At 43.7% G+C, this 23,114-nt stretch overlaps 1 protein-coding gene across 2 annotated transcripts in view; it reads right to left on the bottom strand.

Annotated features, from left to right (window-relative positions):
- The window catches only part of SMARCE1 (SWI/SNF related, matrix associated, actin dependent regulator of chromatin, subfamily e, member 1), a 970,790-nt gene extending 968,738 nt beyond the window's left edge, over nucleotides 1-2,052 (bottom strand). The window contains exon 1 of one of the 2 annotated variants that reach the window (XM_044055001.1): nucleotides 1,945-2,052. In XM_044055001.1, the coding sequence (XP_043910936.1) occupies nucleotides 1,945-2,046 (102 nt within the window). In that variant the 5' untranslated portion in view covers nucleotides 2,047-2,052. The remainder of the gene's footprint in view (nucleotides 1-1,944) is intronic. The other variant, XM_044055002.1, reaches the window with a different exon arrangement.
- Nucleotides 2,053-23,114: the final 21,062 nt, after the last annotated feature.

Raw genomic sequence — 23,114 nt, 5'->3', positions numbered from 1 at the left:
CCATTAACCAATTCAGTAATTACCAATTTTATAAAACAATTCAGACAGAACATCAGCAGAAGTTAACTAGGGACTTTTACTGGAGTTTTTATACTTTTAATTTCTCATGAAGATGTTGAAGGGGGGGGGGAGTATTTTCCATTAAAAACAATCACACAAATGAATATGCAATGTGGTATATAGGTAACATTTGGTGTTATATCCTTACAATTCTTTGCAAAATAACTTTAAGCTAATCAAAATGAAAACTGCACATTCTAATCTAACCTTTTGGTACTATGTATCTTATGTTATCTAACATATCTTCCAAGTTCTGTAAGATAATTGCATTTCAACTTATTACTTTGTTTACTGACCGAGTCATGTTAATGTTTTTATTCTTGTATTAACATGCTGTACACTTATTCTTGTACTACTTATTGCACATCTATTACTGGAGCTTTTCTCCTCGGGTCTCCACTGAAAATGGGCTATAATTGCTCAGTTGGACCAACCTTGTTAACAAATCTTAAATAAATAAACAAATAGACAAATAAATCAATCAATCAAGAGGGCTACATTCAACCCCCTCTGCAGAAGTTTATTTTCCACATGCCCTGGCGTGCCCCATGCACATCTCCTCTCACTGGTATTTTACCATATGCCCCCCCATTACATTCACTCTTTTTACCTTTTTGCCCCCATTGCAATCCTTTAAAATTATCCGTGTTTAATCTACAGTGTGTAATTTACTTTAAACTCCTACCTCAAACGTAAAGTAACAATTTGTCTTGTTCAGTAATATGAAAATTAATAAACTCACTGTGACGTTTTCCTTGTGACAGTGCCATACTCCACCTGGTGAGTTAATTTGAATGCTAAGAGTTCCAAGTGCTAGGTCATACATTTAATAAGCCTCTTCGATAGTCTTACGGGCAGATTTTTGCTTAGTAAAAAAGAGCACCAAGTACTGCATCTGCAAAATCCAACTGGTTTTTTTTTTTTTTTTTTTTTTTTTTTACATCAATAGCGCACTTAATAAAAATCTATTTTAATATCAACAAGTTAACAAAATAGGATACTAAAACTATTCTGATTATAATACAGCAAAGTTCATACTAACTTGACAGTCAGAGTAAATCTAGAACAAATAATGCTATAGGAAAAAAATGAAAAACACACACACAACCACCACACAGTTAAAGATGCTGAAATGCAGACCTACAAAAACAGAAAATATATGGAACCTACAAAAACAGAAAACAAATATATGAAATGGTAAGTACAATTCTATACAGTTATACAACCTGGGCAAATCAGCACTCAAGCCTGATAAAATCTGGCAAACAAATTCTGTAACTTGTGAAAAAGAAAAAAAATATATACAGAATGCAATAGTCACATGACTGTCTCAAATCTGACAATACTAAACGGGGAAGGGGGGGGGGGACGAAAAAAAATAAATAAAAAAAAAGTTCTAGGTATGAAGAATTTTATCTGGCCACTGTATTGGAGTTTTACAAAAAGAATCTTACAAGTATGCATAACACAAAATTCAATAAAAATAAATACCAGTTTCAATAAAAATAAATACCAGTTTGACTGGTTATGCACAAATCCAATTACTTTTACATTTGGATTTGCTCGCACAATTTGACATTCAAATTCAAAAAATCTTTCCCTATTTACTAAGACAAACAGACCAAAGTAAAAAAAAAAAAACACTACTGCAGTGCACAAGTATATGGCTTGTAAAATGTACTGGCTTCCACTTGGGCTGTATAGTATTCTGAATTGCTGCAGCCCGACATAATGAAAGGGATGAAAATGTAATGACAATTTCAAACATGCAAGTCAAAGTGGCAGACACCATGCCTCTGGATACAGTACACGTAGATATCTAATAATTCAATACTGGTTTCAGCTTGATTTATGCCCCAGTGATGTAACAGTCAGTTCTCCTACCGTGACCCGGCTGTTGCTGCCTGAGCTCCCTCCCAGCCTGTAGTTGTTGTACGCCAGATGACTGTATGGATTGTACCCCACAAACCCCGGGGTGCTGGGCATTTGCTGATGGAAACAAATGAGACAAAAAACACGAATGAGAAATGAATTCAAAACAAAGAAAAACACAAAATGAAATGGTAGGCAAAAAACATGCAAAGCAACCAGAACTTCTAACAAGCAGAGGCACTGCTCGCTTCATCATGGTGAATGCTAGTGTGAAATAAAATAAGCACATTCCGATGCTCCAACTAAGATTAGCAACACTGTGCCTTCATTTTTGGCCAGTTATTCATATGTTCACAGGAAAATGTTTCTATTAATATGCAAAGGCAACATTTTTCTGGACTCACTGCAGAAATGCGACAGTGACCATACATTTTTTGCTGCCCCTGCCACACACACACACACACACACACACACACACACACACACACACACACACACACACACACACACACACACACACACACACACCCTCCTATTTACAAAATGCTCTCTTTGTACTCACTAGAGCAGTAGATCTTCAAGTTATTGCAGTATGTCAAGAGTTGTACAGACTGACTTTTCACAAGCAGAGGCTTCCAGCATTCATTTGCCTGGGACCTCCCACCCCTTGATGCTTCTTCAGGGTACTTCTGTCAATAAAAGAAGTTACAACATCCTGCCTCAAACTATCTTCTTCAGCAGCCTAATATTCCGACAGAAAGCCATACTTTAGGCATGATTACCTCAAAAATTAAAAATAAAACAGAACACACAGTCCAGGACATTCAGATGGCTGCATGCCAAGGGAAAACCCAACCTATCCTACAACTTCCAACATAGGTGAGTGCTCCCACAACTGTAACTAATTTTTACACTTCACGCAGCTGACTACATGGAGAGAGAAACCGATAGAAAAGGAAAACCGATTTCAAAAGAGGAAGATCTACAATGGATAAAATGCAGTAAGAGCACATTGAGAATTTTTATACTAGTAGAAATGCCTTTAAAAAACAGGCTCTTTTCTTAGAGATTCGTTCCAACATGTACGTTTGGAAAGCACATGAAAAAAAGAGAGAGGAGAAAATGTGAAAGGCGGCTAACAAGGCTCACCTTAATGGTAGGGGCCTCGAAACATTAATTGCCAAGACAAAAAATATCTGGTATGCATTCTGAAGCTACAACTGATAATAGCCTCTCTCTCAAGGGGGGATACTTAATTTCCCAAAAGGCTGCATTCACTTCTCTAGTTGGCCCCCTAAAAGAATACCAACAAATTAATGACGTTCTTAAAAGTCACTACTTAACAATATTTAGGAGGTGAATCTACAAAGAAATGTGAAACATGATGGGACATAACGACTGCATTTCTCTGCCGGGTCTGCCCATTTGTTTTCCTACTGGACAGGTTAGCACATACTGCCTAAATCAACAGCTATTTTTCCATTCCTTATAAGGCACAATCCACAGCTGCTTTCTGTCGTAATACTGATCCAATAATCCGGTGACCATGCCAAGGAACTTTGGACTATTAGAGGATTTCTGCTGTGGCCTTCCCATCTGCCAAGCCTCCAGTAACAATGTCTTCCAGTCTACACTTTCCTTCGGAATGGTCTACTAGCTCTCCTTTGCTACTTAACTTTGTGCACTTCAGTTTAAGGAGCTCCTTCAGATTAGGACAACACACACCAAGTACAGCAAGTAGAAGAGACGGTGATAAATTTCTGTTAATACTGCACAGCATTTCCTTTGCAAATTATTCTATCATCTTTTGTGAACTACGCATCAATTCAGATAGTTTTACTCATATCCCCTCCTCCTCTTCTCTCTGGTATCTGCAAGAAAGGTTAGCTAGCACTCTAACTAGGCAAAGGCTACCCTTTCCTCAATTTGGGACCCCTGCATATCTACCATATACCTACCGTCCTGTCTTTGCAACAAACCTGACATTCTACCACTTGAGAAGCACTTGCATTAAATGACCATGCGAACTTCCTTAAGTAATTTCAAATTTATTTATTATTTGTCTTGGCTGACTGAGAAATGTCTGACTGCGTAAAACTCATTTTCAGGGGAGGCCTGGGGAGAAAAGCTGCACATAAAATGCATTATAATTGCAGGGTGAAAAACAGCCATATAAGTGTTTGAGAAATATTTAAAAATCACATAAATGAACATAGCATTTTAAACATAAAATCTAGAGAAATTAAACTGGCAAACTGAACGGAAAAATAAAACCATTTACTATCTATAAGCATGATGGTTGCAGGTAAGAGATCGAACTGGGGTAATTTTGAAGTTAATTTACAGATTAGTAACGCATCTTAAAATTGATGAAAGATATGAAAGGAGAAATTAGGGAAATGAGAAGATAAAATGGACAGAGGAGGATTAGTGTTACTGGTGGGGTGTGACAGGAGGAGGAATAATAGAGAATTTAGGAAATATGTGCAGTACGGGGAGGAGTGATAAGGTACAAAAAAGATTGGCTAGCAAAGTGGCTGCATGAGCTGGAGAAAAGTAATCAGAGTAAGGTCAGCCAGGCAAGCATGAAGAAAGAACAGTTGTGTACACTTACCATAAATGTAGATGTTGGAGTGTATTCACTGTTGCAGTCATCACACCAGGGTTATCTGCTTGAAGTAGCCCTCAGTCAGCCTGATTATCAAAGTCTTGGGTCCTACGTTGGTTGCGGTCTCATCTTCCGTAACGTCAGGTAGTCAGGGGGTATAAAGCATGCAGCAGACGCCATTACATAAGTTTTTCTTGCCCCAGATGTCAGGTGCCCCCCTTAATGGGAAACAATTAAATATACATATACAAGGTTGTACCTCCAACAAAAAAGCAAATACACTAAAAAGCTTTTAAGTATAGTAGAGGAGAATAGAGGAATAGCCAAAAGAAGTCAGGGGGCTGGAGGGAGGGTAACCAGGACTGCAGCAGTCAATATACTCTAACATCTACATTTATTGTAAGTGTACACAACTGTACTATGTTCTTCGTGTTTCACTGTTGCAGTCATCACATTTAGGTAGACTCCCAAAGCCAAGGATAGGAAGAGGAATGTAGACAGCATTAGGACCAGCTAGAAGGCCCTGCAAGACTGCAGTGGCAAAGCCAGCTATGGATTTAGAGAACATTGGCAAATGGTAATGCTTGGTGAAAGTAGCAGCTTCTAGGATGTCTCTGGTAGGGACACCTCTGAGAAAGGCTGTAGAGGTAGATACAGCCCTGGTTGAATGGGGTCTAATCCCCTGTGGGATAGATTTTCCATGATGCTTATAGCAGAAATGAATGCAATGGCCTATCCATTTAGAAACGGTTTGCTTTGAAATAGCCTTACCCTCTTGCCCCTGCAGCAAATTCCACCAGCAGTTGATCAAATTTCCTTTGAGCTTTAGTCCTGTCCAAGTAAAATCTAAGTTGTCTGTGCACATCTAAGCAGTGCAGTATCCATTCCCCTTTGTTCTGTGGATTAGAAAAGAAGGTTGGCAAATGAATGGACAGATTAAGAGCCACACTGGATACCACCTTGGGCATTAAAGAGGGACTGGTCCTGAGGGACACCCTGTCCGCATAAAAGATGAATAAATGCTCCACTGCCATAAGGGCCTGTAATTCAGATACCCTTCTTGCTGAACTGATTGCTAAAAGGAAAGTTGTTTTCCAAGAAAGGAATTTTAACTCTGCAGTTGCAGCTGGCTCAAAAGGGGGAAGAGAGGTTTTTTTTCCAATACAAAAATAAGGTCCCAGGCTGGAGTTGGGGCGCTCCTGGGTGGTCTTGCGTTTTTGGCCCCTCTGAGGAACTGCTTGAGCAGTGGGTGAGAAAAGAGGGGTGGTTCTGTGTTATAATGAGCTGAAATGGCTGAGGCGTGAATTTTGATGAAGGAAAGGCCTTTTTGAAGCATCTCAGTTAAGTATTGAAGAATCCGAGGTAAATTGAGCGCTGCAGTGGCCATCCCTTGAGTTTGGTTCCAGGCACAGAATCTTTTCCATTTTTCAACATAAGATTTTCTAGTACTAGGCCTCCTTGCCTCCAAGATGACATCCAACACTTGCTTACTGAGGGATGGAAAAGTACAGTTGTGTACACTTACCATAAATGTAGATGTTCGAGTGTATTCACCGTTGCAGTCATTACATTTGGGTGATCTGCTGGCAGGTTGCCCTCAGTCGGCCTGAATAACAGTCTTGGGTCCTGCATCGGTTGCTGTCTCCTCTTCCATGACGTCAGGTCGTCAGTGGTACAAAACATGCAGCCGACGCCATTTTAATCAGTTTTTCTTGCCCCAGATGTCAGGTGCCTCCCAAATGGGGAGCAAAAATATATATGCAAACTGTAAATATATAAATGCACCTTAGAAACATAAAATTTACCTTCAACTAAAAGCGAATACATCACAACAGCTTTTGAGTATAGTAAAGGAAAGAAATGGTATAGAAAGGGGGCTGGCGGGTGGGTAACCCGGACTGCAACAATGAATACACTTGAACATCTACATTCATGGTAAGTGTACACAACTGTACTATGTTCTTCATGATTTACTGTTGCAGTCATTACATATGGGTAGAATCCCAAAGCTATCAATGGGAGGATGGAACTAAACAGCATTAGGAGCAGCTATAAGGCCATGCAGGACTGCAGTGGCAAAGCCTGCCCTGGATTTAGAGGAGAGAGGCAAATGATAATCCTTTGGGAACGTATGAACTGAGCTCCAAGTAGCAGCTTCTAGAATGTCTCTGGTAGGTACTCCTCTGAGAAAAGCTGCTGAAGTAGAGGCAGCCCTGGTGGAATGGGATCTGATCCCCTTGGGCACAAGTTTACCAGGGTGAAAGTAGCAGAAACGAATGCAATGGCTTATCCACTTAGAAATAGTCTGCTTTGATATAGCCTTCCCCTCTGATCCTGCAGCAGATGCTACCAGTAGTTGCTCAGACTTTCTTAGAGAGTTTGTCCTGTTTAAGTAGGATCTTAGTTGTCTGTGTACATCCAATGAATGCAGAATCCGCTCCCCCTTGTTCTGCGGATTTGGGAAAAAAGTTGACAGGTGAATGGTCTGGTTAAGAACAACACTGGATAACACCTTTGGCATAAAAGAAGGATTGGTCCTGAGGGCCACTCTGTCTGGGTAAAAAATAATGAAAGGCTCCACTGCCATGAGAGCCTGTAGTTCTGAAACCCTTCTACCTGAAGTGACTGCCAGAAGAAAAGCGGTCTTCCAAGAAAGAAATTTTATATCCGCAGTAGCTGCTGGTTCAAAAGGAGGCAGGGTGAGTTTTTCCAGCACAAAATTGAGGTCCCATGCACGGGTTGGTGCTCTCCTGGGAGGCCTTAAATTTCTGGCCCCTCTGAGATACTGTTTTAGCAGGTCCCCTTCACTACACAGAAGCACCACAAAGCCAACACAGAGACCAAAAGACCGACGAAGCAGATTATCGACAAGGTGAAATCCCGACAGCCGAAACACCAACATGGGCAATGTGTGAGCGCGACTCGGTAAGTGTGCGATAGTGAGGGATTTAGGGTTAGGGAGCGGACAGGTAAGTGTGCGATAGTGAGGGATTTAGGGTTAGGGTGCGGGAAAGGAGAGTGTGCAGTAGTGTTGGACTTAGGGTTAGGGTGCGGGTAAGGTAAGTGTGTGACAGTGACGAACTGCAGTTTTAGGGGCGGGTTAAGTGAGTTAGGGTTAGGGTGCGGGTAGGGTGAGTGTGCAGTAGTGTCAGACCTTAGGGTTAAGGTTTGGGTTAAGGTTAGTGCATATATAGTTGTGTGTAATGTGTAGTTTACGTTTTGTGTGTCGGTGCTTTGGGTGTCGGTATTATGGTGTTCGGTTTTGTGAGTTGTCGGTACTGTGTGTTTTTGGTCTTTTGGTCTCTGTGTTTTGGGTGTCGGCTTTGTGGCGTGTCGGTGTAGTGAAGGGGACCCGTTTTAGCAGTGGATGAGAAAAGAGGGGAGGCTCTGTGTTGTAATGAGATGAGATGGCAGAGGCATGGATTTTTATTGATGAAAAAGATAGGCCCTTGTCAAGCATCTCAGTTAAGTATTGTAAAATCTGAGGAATATTGGGCTTTGCTGTGTCTATTCCTTGTGCTTGGATCCAAGCACAGAATCTCTTCCATTTATCTGTATAAGATTTTCTAGTACTAGGCCTTCTGGCTTCCAAAATGACATTCATCACAGGTTTACTGAGAGATGTGGTTTGAATAATTAGTTAATTAGCCATGCTGCAAGATTCAGAGTTTGGAGCGGAGTGTGCAGAATTTGATAGTTCTGCTGAGACAATAGATTCATAGATGCATACTAGGCTATCTGCCCTAGGGCATTTATAAGCCTAGCCAGAGTGTGTTTGGCTGTCGCCACCCATTTTAAATGAATTTTGCTATGCCCTTTTTCGAGGTTAGTATACTGTGACTCTATCTAACAGTGACACAGAAGTGATACCTGGGGTAAACCTATGATCTCCCATCCACTCATCAAGATTCCTCTTGAAGAGAGGAAATGAGGGACTCTGCCTAAACTGGACTGGGATTTTATTCCAGAGTGAAGGGAGCCTCTGGGTTATGAATCTGTCCCTCCAGCATGTCCTATTTATTTCAGTGCTGAGGTTCAAGTCTCTCGAGCGCGTAGCTCAATGAGATTTGGATTTTCTGAGGTGCCGCATGTCCATTAATTCCAGGTTGGACATGGCTTTATACGTCAGGCACAGATAGCCTCTGAGCAGGTGGTATGCCACTGAGTAGAGCTGGAGTTTCTTTAACCGAGCAGCATATGGCATCTGTTTGAGCCCTTTGATTCTCTTGGTGAGGTACTTTTGGGGTTTTTCCAGTTGCTGCAGGTGTCTGGTAAGGTACATCCCAAAAGGGGCATTGTACTCAATTATGGGCCTGATGAGGGATGAGTAAAGAGGCACGATGACCTCCCCTGATCTAGATGTGAATCCCTTCATGATTAGGTGGGCTATATAAAATGTTTTTCTAACCACTTTGGCCACGTGGTTTTCAAATGAGAGATTGCTATCAACTTGGGTCCCCAGGTCCCCAATTACTTCTTCCGTACTTAATGGATTACCACCTATGTGGTAATTTGTGGGCACTTTGTTTTTGCCAAAGGGGATGACTATACACTTTTTGGTGTTTAGCTTGAGGCCATGGCTCTGGCACCAGTTGTCTGTTTCTATGAGGCCCTTTTGTAGGATGCTTGTGTCGGCTGGAGAGTTGATTATGGCGCCTAGTTTGCAGTCATCTGCAAACTTGGTCAACCACAGTCCTTCCGTGTTGACCTGTACCTCCGAGAAATATATACCGAACAAGAGAGGTCCCAGGACTGAGCCTTGTGGGACGCCACTTGTAACTGGTTTGGAGTTTGACATGGCTCCAGCAATTCTAACCATGTGGGTTCTGTCCTTGAGCCAGTTTGCAACCCATCTAGTGACATAGGGGTTTATATTTAAGCTGGTGAGCTTATCTGTAATGCCAGTGTGGGGTACTGTATCGAAGGCTTTTGCAAGGTCCAGGTAGGCTGTGTAGACCACCTTCCCCTAGTCAATGGCCTTGGTGACTGTTTCTAAGAAATCGACCAGGTTTTAAGAGGCAGGATCTGCCCTTAAAGCCAAAATGGGTAGAATCCAGTGTCTGTAGGTCCCCAATATCTTTATTTATGAGGTCCATGATGATCCTTTCCATAGCTTTGCAGACCAAGCTAGTCAGGCTTATGGAGCGATAGTTTCCAGGATCCGTTGAGGCACCACCTTTGTGGAGAGGGACCACTGTTGCTGTACGCCACACTCTGGGTACATATCCTGTAGTAAGACTGAGATTGAACAGCAGTTTTATGTTTGGGTTTTGCTCTTCTTGGAGTTAATGTAGGATGCAGCCCGGGACACCGTCTGGTCAAACTGATGCTGTGTTTTTTGCTTTGAAGAGGGCGGCTCTTACCTAAGCATCTGAGATGTCAGGGGGGCAGCATTCTGCTGGGGATAGATATTTGCCCTTTTGGTGGGAGGGGGGGGGTTGCGCTGAACCTGTCAGCTAGGATGTTGGCAATGTCTGTGGGTTTGGTGTTTTTTTTTTTGTCATTTTGGACTAATTCTGAGCATATCTGGGAATTCCCACCCAGGTTCCTAACATAACTAAAGAAAGCCTTGTGATTACCCTTAGTGTCCTGTGCAATTTTTCTCTCAAAGCTGGCCTTAGCCGATTTTATGAGTGACCGTAGTTTTTTGCTAATACTGATCAGAGATGCCTCCCCATTTTGAGATTTTACTCTATCATGTAGTAGCTTCTTCCTTCTATTGTATAGTTTGTTTATGGCTGGGGTCCACCAGACGTCTGGGCCGTATTTTCCACAGGCCCGGGGACTTTGAAGGATTCCACCTCGGTTTTGAGGTGTTTGAGGCAAGTACCATGGAGGAAGGTGTGACATATTCCTTGGAAGCAGGTACCAGTGTTGGCGAGGCCAGTCCGGAGCAATTAGAATCATTTTTGGTTTTTCCTGTCTGACTTTTAGTAAGACCTTGGAGAGTACAGGCAGTGGGGGAAAGGCATAGACTGATGGGTTTTCCAGCTGAAGGATAGAGCAACACCTTTCCATGCTTTTTTTGAGGAGTTCTTGTGCAGAATTTCTCCAACTGATAGTTTTGGGGAGAGACAAATAGATCTATGTCTGGGCTCCCCCATTTCTGTGTTAACATGCTGAAGATTTGTGGATCCAGTTTCCATTCGTGTGGGACCATAAGATTTCTGCTAAGGTTATCTGCCAGAGTATTTTGCTTTCCTGGTAGGAACTGAGTTTGAAGATGTATTTGGTAAGTCAAGGCTGTGTTCCACAAGGCCATGGCTAGTCTGCAAAGGGGGTAGGAATGGGTACCCCCCCCCTGCTTATGTACCACATAATTGTGGTGTTGTCCATCTTTATCAGTAGTTGTCCTGGATTTAGTAATCCCTTGGAGGCTGTCAGAGCATTCTGAACAGCTAGCACTTCTTTCTGGTTGATTTGTAGATGCATTTGGTTTGGGCTCCATTTGCCCTGAATGCATCTCCCTGCCAGGTGGGCCCCTCAAACATAGTCTGATGCTTCTGTAGTTAGGGTTTGGGTTGCAGGGGGGTACAGTGAATGACAGTCCCTTGTTTTGGTGACATGTCTCTGCCCACCAAAGAAACTCCTGTTCTAGGCAGGAAATGAGAGTAATCATTGTTTCCAGGCTGTGACAATGTTGACTCCATAAGCTTTTTAGGTACCACTGAAGTGTCCTCATATGCAGTCTCGCATAATTAGTAGAATGCAGGATGCCTTGAACCCCAAAGCCTGCAGAATTTGTCTTGCAGATAACTGGGTTTTTGTTGCCATTTGTTAAGTATGTTGTCAATTGCATTTGTTTGTCTGGTGTGAGGTAAGCCATCTGGGCAGTTGTATTCAAGCTTGCACCCAGGAATGTAATTATTTGAGATGGTACCAGTTGTGATTTCTTTTTGTTTATGGTGTACCTTAGGCATGCTAGAAGACCTTTTACAAACGCCAGATGTTGAAGAAGAGTGTCCTTGTCCTCTGCCTGAATGAGACAATCGTCCAGACAAGGATAAATCTGAATGTTTCTTTGTCTGCAGAATGCAATCACTGGTGCCAGGCACTTTGTAAAGACCCTGGGCACAGTAGATAAGCCAAAGGGCAGTGCAGAGAATTGGTAATGCAAAAAACCTGCTTTGAAGAGGAGGTATCTTCTGCAAGATTCCCTTATTGGGATATGCAGGTATGCCTCTACCAACCAGTCATTCTTGCCTAGCATAGGCAGTAGCTGTTGTTAAGTCAGCATTTTGAATTTTGGGATGTCCAGGAACGTATTCAGAATCGATAAGTCCAGTATTGGACGCCATGATTTGTCTTTTCTGGGTACCAGTAAAAGTCCTGAATTAAAACCTTGTCCTTTTTCCTTTTCTGGTACTGGTTGAATAGCCCCCATATCCATGAGGGACATGACTTGTTTCTGGGCCTCTGCCCACTGGTTTTGTGGCAGATCTGGCCATCCATTTGGAATTGGCAAAGTATGGAAATGAAATCTGTACCCCTGGGATACTATGTTTAATACCCACTTGTCCTGGGTTATTAACTGCCAATTTTGAGCATGAAGTGCTAGTTCTCCCCCCAAGGGGGCTGCCAAAAGATAAGTGCTTGGAAATGGCAGAGGAAAGTCATTGAGACTGCTTACTGTAGGGCTGTGCTTTGTTACCTCCAGATTTGGAGGTGGAGGTACCCCATTGCTTTGACCTGTAAGATCCCTGTGATTGATATCTGGAGCCTTTGGAGCGCCTGTGTTTGCCCCGAGTGGCTCTGTTGGACACAGGAAAGGACCAATTCTTAGTAGGCCAGTACCTACTGAACCTGGGTGGCTGCTCTTGCAAGAAATCTTTTACAGTTTGCATAGATTTAGCTTTGTCTTCCATTTTCTTTAAAACCTCTTCTGCCTTATTACCAAACAGAATATCATGTTGTAAAGGGGCATCTAACAATTTAGCTTTAACATGATCGGGCAGATTTTGCTCCTTGAGCCAGGCATGCCTTCTTATCACAGATCCAGTTACGGCGGCCCTGCAAGAGGCCTCCAAGGAATCAAAACCACATTGCAAAGTATGCTTTCCAACCTGGTCGGCTGAATGCAATACATCCTGTTAACTATTTTCCACACAATCAGAAATCAACATTTTCTGTTTCAGTACAGCCATAACATGCTGTTGATATATATGAAACTGGCAGTTTAAAGCCCTGATTGCCAAGGTTGCAGACGTATAAACCTTCTTACCCCATCTATCCAGCGACCTGGAATCTCTATCAGAAGGGGTAGGATTTTTTGGCTGTAGAAGCCTTAACACCCTTGGGACCCTGAGAAATAGTGTCAGGATCAGCAGCAGGATTTTTGAAAATAAATTTGTGGGAGTCAGGAACCCTGTAATATCTGTCTGGCTTACTAGGAGCTGCAGGCAGGGAAACAGGAGCCATGCTTGATTCCGAGAACACATCATCAACAATGTCTAATACAGGAGGTATTGCCAAAGGCCTATGCTGAGGAAGAAGGAAATCCCTAAGCCTCTTTTTTGACTCAGAGAAGTCCCGACTCTCCCAGTGAAAATATTCCCTTGAAGTATGCAAAGTCTCTCCAAAAGAGTAATCCTCAGGAGGAGATGCAGATGGGATGGATTCCTCTGCATCAGAATCCCCATAAGGTGGAATAGAAAATTCCTGATCAGAAGATGAATCAGAAGAAATGGAAACCTGATCTGAAGATTCATAATCAGTGCCTTACCTAGGCCTCTTAGCAGGGGGGGTTGGGAACCCCTGATCAAGGTAATTACATCCTCAGCCATAATTTGTTTTTTTAAGCATACAAGCCTGAGCACGTGGCTCATGCGTTGTTTTTTTAGACACAGAAGTCGTTTTTGACCTTGTTTTTGTTGATGGCGTTGGTTTAATATAAAAATGTTGAGGCCTGAAAACACCCTCAGAAGCCGGTGCCTGCTCAGCGGCTGTGGACACATCCAAGGGAGAGACATCTGTAGGTTCAATACTTTGCGAATTTTGCGGCACACTGGACTCCAAATCGGTCTCGGTAGAGGCCTGCGACTCAAAAGTAGCAGGTATCAGGGGCTGCGAAAGCTGAGTACTGAGTACCGGGACTCGGCAACTGACTTAGGAGAAGCTTCGTCGTCAGTTTTGGACCTCAACAGTCTGTCTTTTTCCTTGCGTTTTTTTGTGAACACCGGTAGCCGGACTGCTAACGGACGACATTTCAGGGTAGTTAAATCTTGAACCAAAATATTTTGAAGCAAAAATATACAGATGCTTAATAGTGCGTTGGTTAAATTAGCACAAAACAGATAGCAAGGTACACTGTGATCAGGACCTAGGCAAGGAATACAGTACAAATGAAAATCCTTATGAGGTATTTGCTTCCCACATCTAATACAATTATTAACTTTTACTGACATCAGTAAGGAGCAAGAAAAAGTTTCCCCAATGGGGTACTTAGCTTTAGTTTGAAGACTTCTGTTCTGAAACTCAAACAAAAATTTCAGGAGTCAGCCGACCGGCACTTGCGAACTGCTTCTGCTTCGGGCACCGCACGGCAAGAAAGACCGATTAAAATGGCGTCGGATGCATGCTTTATACCCCTGATGACCCGACGTCATGGAAGAGGAGACAGCAACCAACGCATGACCCAAGACTTTGGAATTCAGGCCGACTGAGGGCAACCTGCCAGCAGATTACCCAAATGTAATGACTGCAACAGTGAAACACGAAGAAAGAAATGTTGTGTACCTACCATAAATGTAGATGTTCGAGTGTATTCACTGTTGCAGTCATTAAACTTGGGTTATCCTGCTGGCAGGCTACCCGTAGTCGGCCCGAATTTCAAAGTCCTGGTCCGGCATCAGTTGCTGTCGCCTCTTCCCTAAAGATGCAGCCGATGCCATTTTCTTCAGTTTTTCTTGCCCCAGATGTCAGGTGCCCCCAAAAGGGTAGGCTAATAATTCTGCTCATAAAAAAGCATGCACTAACATAAACATTACCTTCATCTACAAGCAAATACACCACATAGGTTGTATAGAATAGACAGATAGGTCCCAGCAATGAAAGGAGGATGGAGGGAGGGTAAACTGGACTGCAACAGTGAATACACTCGAAAATCTACACTTATGGTAGGTACACAACTGTACTATGTTAATCGTGTTTCACTGTTGCAGTCATTACACTTGGGTTGAATCCCAAAGCTGAGGTTGGGTGGCTGGTCCTAGATAGAATTAGGAGTGGCTATGAGGCCCTGCAAAACTGCAGTGGCGAAGCCGGCTCTGGATTTAGAGTAAAGAGGTAAGTGGTAGTGCTTTGTAAAAGTGTGCACTAAAGTCCAAGTTGCAGCCTCCAAAACGTCCTTGGTTGGTACTCCTCTGAGGAAGGCTGCCGAAGTGGCTGCTGCTCTGGTGGAATGTGGCCTAATGCCCTTAGGCACTGATTTGCCATGTTGTGAATAGCAGAAATGAATGCAGTGTCCTATCCATTTTGAAATAGTCTGCTTTGAAATAGTTTTTCCTTGCGATCCTGCAGCATATGCCACTACGAGCTGCTAAGTCTTTCTGAAGGCTTTAGTTTTGTCCAAGTAGAAGCGTAGCTGTCTGTGTATGTCCAAAGAATGCAGAAGTCTCTCCCCCTTATTCTGTGGGTTTGGATAAAAGGTAGGCAAATGAATGGTTTGATAAAGAGCCACACTGGACACTACCTTAGGCATAAATGTTGGGTTTGTCCTTAGGGAAACCCTGTCCGGATGGAAAATAATAAAAAGGTTCCACAGAAATTAGTGCCTGTAATTCTGAGACTCTTCTTGCCGAGGTTATTGCTAGGAGCAGAGCTGTTTTCCATGATAAATATTTTATGTCGGCTGTAGTGGCTGGCTCAAAAGTAGGCAGTGTGAGTTTTTTCAAGACAAAAATGAGGTCCCATGCAGGTGTTGGAGCTCTCTTTGGGGGGGGGGTCTTATGTTTTTGTCCCCTCTGAGGTACTGCCTTAGCAGTGGACGTGAAAAAATAGGTGGATCCGTACTGAAGTGAGCTGAAATGGCAGAGGCATTGGTCTTAACTGATGAGAAGGATAGGCCTTTGTCCAGTATCTCAGTTAGGTATTGTAAAATCTGAGGGATATTTGGTACAAGCGTGTCCATTCCTTCTGCCTGGTTCCAAGCACAGAATCTCTTCCATTTTTCTGTATAAGATTTTCTGGTGCTGGGCCTCCTGGCCTCCAAAATAACATCCATAACTGCTTTAGAGAGAGGCGAGTCCTGAATGGTTACATTTATCAACCATGCAGCCAGATTTAGGGTTCTGAGTTGGCTGTGCAGGATCCGATTGTTTTGTTGGGTCAGCAAATGAGGAACCTGAGGTAATGTCCAGGCTGGGCCTCGAGACAAGCTCTTTAGAATTGGGTACCAGTGCTGGCGTGGCCAGTCTGGGGCAATCAGTATCATTTTCGGCTTCTCTTGTCTGACCTTTAGGAGTACCTTGGGGAGGAGAGGCAGTGGAGGAAAGGCATATACTGTAAGGGTTTTCCAGATGAATGACAGGGCATCCACTTTCCATGCTTGTTTGTGATAAGTCCTTCTCCAGAATCTCTGTAGTTGGCAGTTGTGCGGGGAGGCACTAGATCTATGTCTGGGCATCCCCATTTCCTTATTATCATGCTGAAGATTTGTGGATCTAGTTTCCACTTGTGAGGATATTTGAGATTTCTGCTTAGTTCGTCTGCCAGAGTATTTGTCTTTCCTGGCAGGAATTGTGCTTGCAGGTGTACTTGATAAGTCAATGCTGTGTTTTACAAAGTCATGGCTTGTCTGCAGAGGGGGTAGGAATGTGTGCCTCCCTGCTTTTGTTTATATACCACATGACTGTAGTATTGTCCGTCTTTACTAGCAGTTGTCCTGGATGAAGTAGATCCTTGAAGGCTGTCAGGGCATTCTGAACAGCTAGCATCTCTTTTTGATTGATATGAAGATGCATTTGGCTTGCTGGCCATGCTCCCTGAATACATTTTCCTGCCCCCCAGGCATAATCTGTTGCATCTGTTGTTGGTGTCTGTCTGGCCGTGGGTAGAGTGAATGTCTGTCCCTTGTTGTGGTGACAGGCCTGTGCCCACCATCACATCTCCTGTTGCAGGCAGGGAATGAGGGTAATTAATGTTTCCAGGCTGTGGCAATGTTGAGTCCAAACACTTTTTAGATACCACTGTAGTTTCCTCATATGCAGTCTTGCATATGGAATTAGTAGAATGCAGGATGCCATGAAGCCCAAAGCCTGCAGAATTTTTCTTGCAGATAACTGGGTCTTTCTTGCCAACATTTCGAAGTAAGAAGTCAGTTGTCTTTGTTTGTCTGGCATGAGATAAGCCATCTGGGCAGTTGTATTTAAGCTTTCACCCAGGAATATTATCTCTTGAGAGGGCATTTTCGTTTACCGTGTACCCTAGGCAAATTAGTAATCTTTGTACAAACGCCAGATGCCTCAGTAGAATGTCTTTGTTCTCCGCTTGAATAAGGCAGTCGTCCAAGTAAGGGTATATTTGAATTCCCCTTTGTCTGCAGAAAGCAATTACTGGTGCAAGGCATTTTGTGAAGACCCTGGGCGCACTAGATAAGCCAAAGGGCAGTGCAGAGAATTGGTAGTGCATTGATCCAGCTATGAATCTGAGGTATCGTCTGCAAGATTGTCTGATTGGGACATGCAGGTATGCCTCTTAAGTCCAAAGTTACAAGCCAAGCCTTCTTGCCCAGCATGGGCAGAAGCTGCTGCAGAGTCAACATTTTGAATTTTGGAAAGTCCAAAAAAATGTTTAGAATAGACAGGTCCAGAATTGGTCTCCAGGCTTTGTCCTTTCTGGGTACCAGGGATAGTCTTGAGTAAAATCCTTGTACCTGCTCTTGCTGTGGTACTCGCTGAATGGCCCTCATGTCCATGAAGTATGTAACTTGCTTTTGTGCCTCTACCCATCGATTTTGTGGCAGGTCTGGCATACCTTTTGCCTTTGGCAGGGTGTGAAAGTGGAACCTGTAGCCCTGGGACACTATATTCAAGACCCATTTGTCCTGGGTGATTATATGCCAATTCTGTGAAAAAAGTGCTAGTTTTCCCCCTAAGGGGGCTGCCAAAAGATAAGTGCTTGGTATTGGCAGAGGGAAGTCATTGGGACTGTTTCCTATATGGCTGTGATTTGTCTTCTCCGCTTTTGGAGGTAGAAGCACCCCATTGTTTAGGCCTGTATGAGCCTTGGGGCTGGGCTCTGCCTCTAGGGCGTCTATATCTGTCTCTCTGTGGCCTGTCTGACACTGGAAAGGGCCAATTCTTTGAAGGTCAGTTCCTGCTAAATCTGGGTGGTTGTACCTGTAAGAAATCCTTAACTGTCTGCATAGATTACGCTTTATCCTCCATTTTCTTCAACACCTCTTCTGCCTTAACACCAAGCAAAGTATCATGCTGTAAAGGAGCATCCAATAATTTTGCTTTAACATGATCAGGCAGATTTTGTTCCTTTAACCAAGCATGCCTTCTAATGACAGTACCTGTAACAGCTTCCTGCAAGAGGCCTCCAGTGAATCAAAACCACATTGCAAAGTATGTTTTCCCACTTGTTCAGCTGCATGCAATACATCCTGCATTTCCTTGTTATCTGGACATTCAGAATTTGTCAACATTTTTCTGTTTTTGCAGTGACATTAAATATTGCTGATACTTAAGCATATGAAACTGACAATTTAAAGCCCTTACAGCCAAGGTAGCAGAAGTGTAAACTTTTCCCCCCATCTGTCCAGTGCCCAAGAATCCCTATCAGAGGGGACAGGGTTTTTCACAGTGGAAGCTTTGACCCCTTTGGGACCCTGAGATATAGTTTCTGGGTCAGCAGCAGGGTTTTTATATAGAAATTTGTGGGACTCTGGAACCCTGTAGTATCTGTCTGGCTTAACCGATGCAGGGGGTAAAGAGTCAGGAGACAGGCTGGACTCTGAAAATACATCATCTACTATGTCTAGAACAGGTGGAATAGCAAGAGGTCTGTGCTGAGGTAGTAAAAGAAAGTCTTTGAGCCTTTTCTTAGATTCTGAGTAGTCTTGGCTCTCCCAGTGAAAGTGCTCCCTCATGGTGTGAAGGGTTTCCCCAAAAGAATAATCCTCAGGAGGAGAGGCTGAAGGAATAGACTCTTCAGCATCAGAATCCTCATAGGGAGGAAGGTAGTATCCCTGTTAAGAAGAGGAGTCAGAGGAAATGGAAACCTGATCTGAAGATTCATATTCTGTCTCTTGCCTAAGCCTCTTATCAGAAGGGGGATGGGAACCCCTAATCAAAGTAATTAGGTTTTCGGCCATTTTAAGCATCTGTTTTTTAGGCATGGAAGTCTATGCAGGAGAAAGTTGTACTTGTTTCTTTGTCTTTAGAGCTGCTTTAGTCTTTGCCTTTGAAGCTGAGATTGGCTTAACATATAACTGTGTAGGTCTGAAAACACCCTCAGAAGCTGATGCCTGCTCAGCGGCTCCGGTCTAAGGGAATAGTTTCCGAGTGTCCAATACCTTGAGTATCCAGAGGCCTAGTTGGCTCCATGTGGGAGTCAGAAGCGGCCTGTGGCTCTGAGGTAGCAGGCGTCAAGGGCTGCGAAAGCACCTCACTGAGAACCAGCGACTGGCCTAGCGGAGGCCTCGTCGTCGGTTTTGGACCTCGGATCCCTGTCCTTTTCCTTGTGCTTTTTTATAAACTCCAGTCGTTGGCTGTTCTGACGGCATTATACAATGAAATCTTCAGCCAAAGTAATGATAGGCAAAATCGTACCAACGCTTAATAGTGCGTTGGTTAAATATAGCACAAAACCGACAGCTAGCAACATCGTCGTCAGGGCCTAGGCAAGGAATACAGCAAGAATGAAAATCCTTATGAGGTATTTGCTTCACACAAGAATACAATTATTAACTTTTTCTGACATCGGTCTGGAGCAAGAAAAAAGTTTCCCCAATGGGGTACTTAGCTTTAATGAAGACTTCGAATCTGAAATTCGGATTTGAAAATCTCAGGAGTCGGCCAACTGGCACTTGCGAACTGCTTTTGCTTCGAGCACTGCGTGGCAAGAAAGACTGATGAAAATGGCGTCGGCTGCATCTTTTATACCCTTGGCGCACTGACGTCAGGGAAGAGGCAACAGCAACTGACGCCGGACCAGGACTTTGGAATTCGGGCAGACTGCGGGTAGCCTGCCAGCAGGATAACCCAAGTGTAATGACTGCAACAGTGAAACACGATGAACATCATCGGAGAGATTAGGTAATTAGCCAGGCTGCCAGGTTCAGGGTTTGAAGCTGGGGGTGCAGAATCTGTCTTCTGCTGAGACAGCAGGGTAGGGGGTCTGAGGTAGGTGCCATGGGGCCAGTTGTGACGCACTGCGCAAGAGGGGGCAACAGTGCTGGCGTGGCTAGTCTGTTGCAATCAGTATCATCCTTGGTTTGTCCTCTTTGATCTTTAGTATTACTTTGGAGAAGAGAGGCAGAGGAGGAAAGGCATAAACTGATAGATTTTTCGAGCTGAAGGACAGAGCATCTGCTTTCCAAGTTTGTTTGTGGGGAGTTCTTGTGCAGAATTTGTCCAATTGGTAGTTCTGGGGGAGGCAAACAGGTCTATATCTGGGCTACCCCATTATTTGATCAACATGTTGAACATATTTGGTTCCCGTTTCCACTCGTGTGGGTCCATGAGATTTCTGCTTAGTTCGTCTGCCAGTGTATTTAGTTTTCCTGCCAGGAACTTAGCCTGTAGATGCACTTGGTAGCTCAAGGCTGTGTTCCACAGAGCCATGGCCTAGTCTGCAGAGGGGGTAAGAATGGGTACCCCCCCCTGCTTGTTTATTTACCACATAACAGTGGTGTTTGTCCGTCTTTACCATTAATTGTCCAAGAATGTGGTCCTTGAAGGCTGTCAGAGCATTCTGTACAGCTAACATTTCGTTTTGATCGATATGCAGGTGCATTTGACTTGGGTTCCATTTGCCCTGAATGCACTTCCCTGCCAGGTGAGCCCCCCATGCATAGTCTAATGCGTCTGTTAGGGTTTGGGCGGCAGGGGGTAGAGTGAATGTTAGTCATTTGTTTTGGTGGCAGGCCTCTGCCCACCAAAGGAATTCTAACCTTAGGCAAGGTATGATAGGAATCATTGCTTCTAGATCCTGAGAATGTTGACGCCATAGGCTTTTTAGATACCATTGTAGTTTCCTCATATGTAGTCTTGCATATGGAACTAGTAGAATGCACGAGGCCATGAATCCCAAGGCTTGCAATATTTGTCTTGCAGATAGCAGGGTTGTTGTGGCCACTAGTTTGAAGTAAGTTGTCAAATGAATTTGCTTCTCTGGTGTGAGGAAAGCCATCTGGGAAGTTGTGTACAAGCTTGCTCCCAGGAATATAATTTGTTGACAGGGTACCAGATGTGATTTCATTTCCTTTATGGTGTACCCCAGACAAGATAATACCTTTTGTACAAATGCCAGATGATTCAGAAGTATGTCCTGGCTTTCTGCCTGAATTAGACAATCATCCAGGTATGGGTATATTTGAATACTTCTTTTCCTGCAAAATGCAACGACTGGAGCTAGGCACTTTGTGAATACCCTGGGCGCAGTAAATAAGCCAAAGGGCAGTGCAGAGAACGCTTTGAAGCGTAGGTATTTTCAGAAAGATTCTCTGACTTGGATGTGCAGGTAGGCTTCCTTTAAATCCAGTGTTGCCAACCAGGCATCTTTGCCTATCATGGGAAGCAACTGGTGAAGAGTTAGCACCTTGAATTTTGGAATCACCAAAAAGGTGTTTAGGATAGACAGGTCCAGGAATAAGACACCATGAGTTGTCTTTTCTGGGTACCAGGAAAAAAGTCTAGAGTAGTAACCTTGTCTCTTTTCCTCTTCTGGTACAGTCTGAATAGCCTTTAATCTTGAGAGAGTACTTGCTTATGAGCCTCTGCCCACTGATTTGGGGGTAGATCTGGCCAACTGTTTGGGGTTGGTAACGTGTGGAAGTGAAATCTGTATCCTTGGGAAACTAGGTTTAAAACTCTGATAATGAGTTCCCAGTTTTTTGCTTGCAGAGCAAACTTTCCCCCTAAAGGAGCATTCAGTTGAGAAGTGCTTGGAAGTTTTAAAGTTAAGTCATTGAGACAGCTTACCATGGGGGGGGGGGGGGGGTCTTGCTACTCCCTGATTTGGAAGTGGGAGCCCCCACTGCTTAGCCCTGTGCGTACTCTGGGACTGAAGCCTGGGTGTTATGCGTTTGAACTGATAAGGCCTGGAAGAGGCAGGAAAGGACCAATTTTTTTGAGGGCCAATGCCTACTAAATCTAAGAGGCTGCACTTGTAAGAAATCTTTAACAGTTTGCATAGATTTAGCTTTTTCCTCCATCTTTTTAAGAACTTCTTCTGCTTTGTCGCCAAACAGGAAGTCCTGATTTAAGGGAGCATCCAGCAATTTAGTTTTAACACGATCTGGCAAAGATTGCTCCTTAAGCCAAGCATGCCTTTTAAGTACAGACCCGGTGACAGCAGCCCTGCAAGATGCCTCTAGTGAATCAAAACCACATTGCAAAGTATGCTTTCCAACTCCTTATTTTCAGCACAATCAGGAAACATCATCATTTTCTGTTTAAGTAATCCAGTGATATGCTGCTGATACTTTAAGGCCCTGATGGCCAAAGTAGCAGAGGTGTATACCTTCTTACCCCATCTATCCAGGGCCCTAGAATCTCTATCAGAGGGGGTAGGATATTTGGCAGTAGTAGCCTTAATGCCCTTGGGTCCCTGTGAAATGGTCTCAGGATCCGCAGTAGGATTTTTAAAAAGGAACTTGTGAGAATCAGGAACCCTGTAATATTTATCAGGTTTTCTGGGAGCAGGAGGTAGAGTCAGGGGCCAAGATAGATTCCGAAAAGGCATTGTCAACAATATCCAGCACATGAGGGATAGCTAAAGGCCTGTGTTTGAGCAGGAGTAAGAAATCTCTCAGCCTCTTTTCAGAATCAGAGTAATCCTGACTTTTCCAGTGAAAATGCTTCCTAAGAGTATGGAAGGTTTCACCAAAAGAAAAATCCTCTGGGGGAGAAGCAGAGGGAACAGAGTCCTCTGCATTAGAATCCTCATAGGTAGAAAACGGTAAATTCTGGTCATCAGAGGAGACAGAAATTTCAGAATCCTGGTCAGAAGTATCATAAACAAATTCAGTCCTAGGTCTCTTAGAGGGGGAAGGTTGGCTTCCCCTGACTAAAGTAATAAGGTCTTCAGCCATTCTTATCATTTGTTTTTTTTTTTAGACATAGAGGCCTGACCATGTGGTCTGGGCGTCGGTTTCCGAGGCATGGTTCGAGTTTTAGGCCTAGAAGAAGAAGATGGCTTCGGTTTAATATGCAAGTCAGTAGGCCTGAATACTCCCTCAGAAGCCGGTGCCTGCACAGCAGCTCCAGACCCATCCAAGGTAAATACATCTGCAGGTTCTACAGCTGAAGCATCTGGTGGCATGCCGGACTCCGAATGGGTCTCAGTAGAGACTTGCGAATCTGAAGTAGCGGGTATCAGGGGCTGCAAAAGCGCCTCAGAGTACTGG

This window comes from Protopterus annectens, chromosome 13.part0, assembly GCF_019279795.1.
Source record: "Protopterus annectens isolate FY-2018-M chromosome 13.part0, PAN1.0, whole genome shotgun sequence".
NCBI classification, from domain to species: domain Eukaryota; kingdom Metazoa; phylum Chordata; order Ceratodontiformes; family Protopteridae; genus Protopterus; species Protopterus annectens.
Note: the sequence above shows the minus strand (reverse complement) of the source record. Positions and strands in the feature narration are given on the sequence as shown.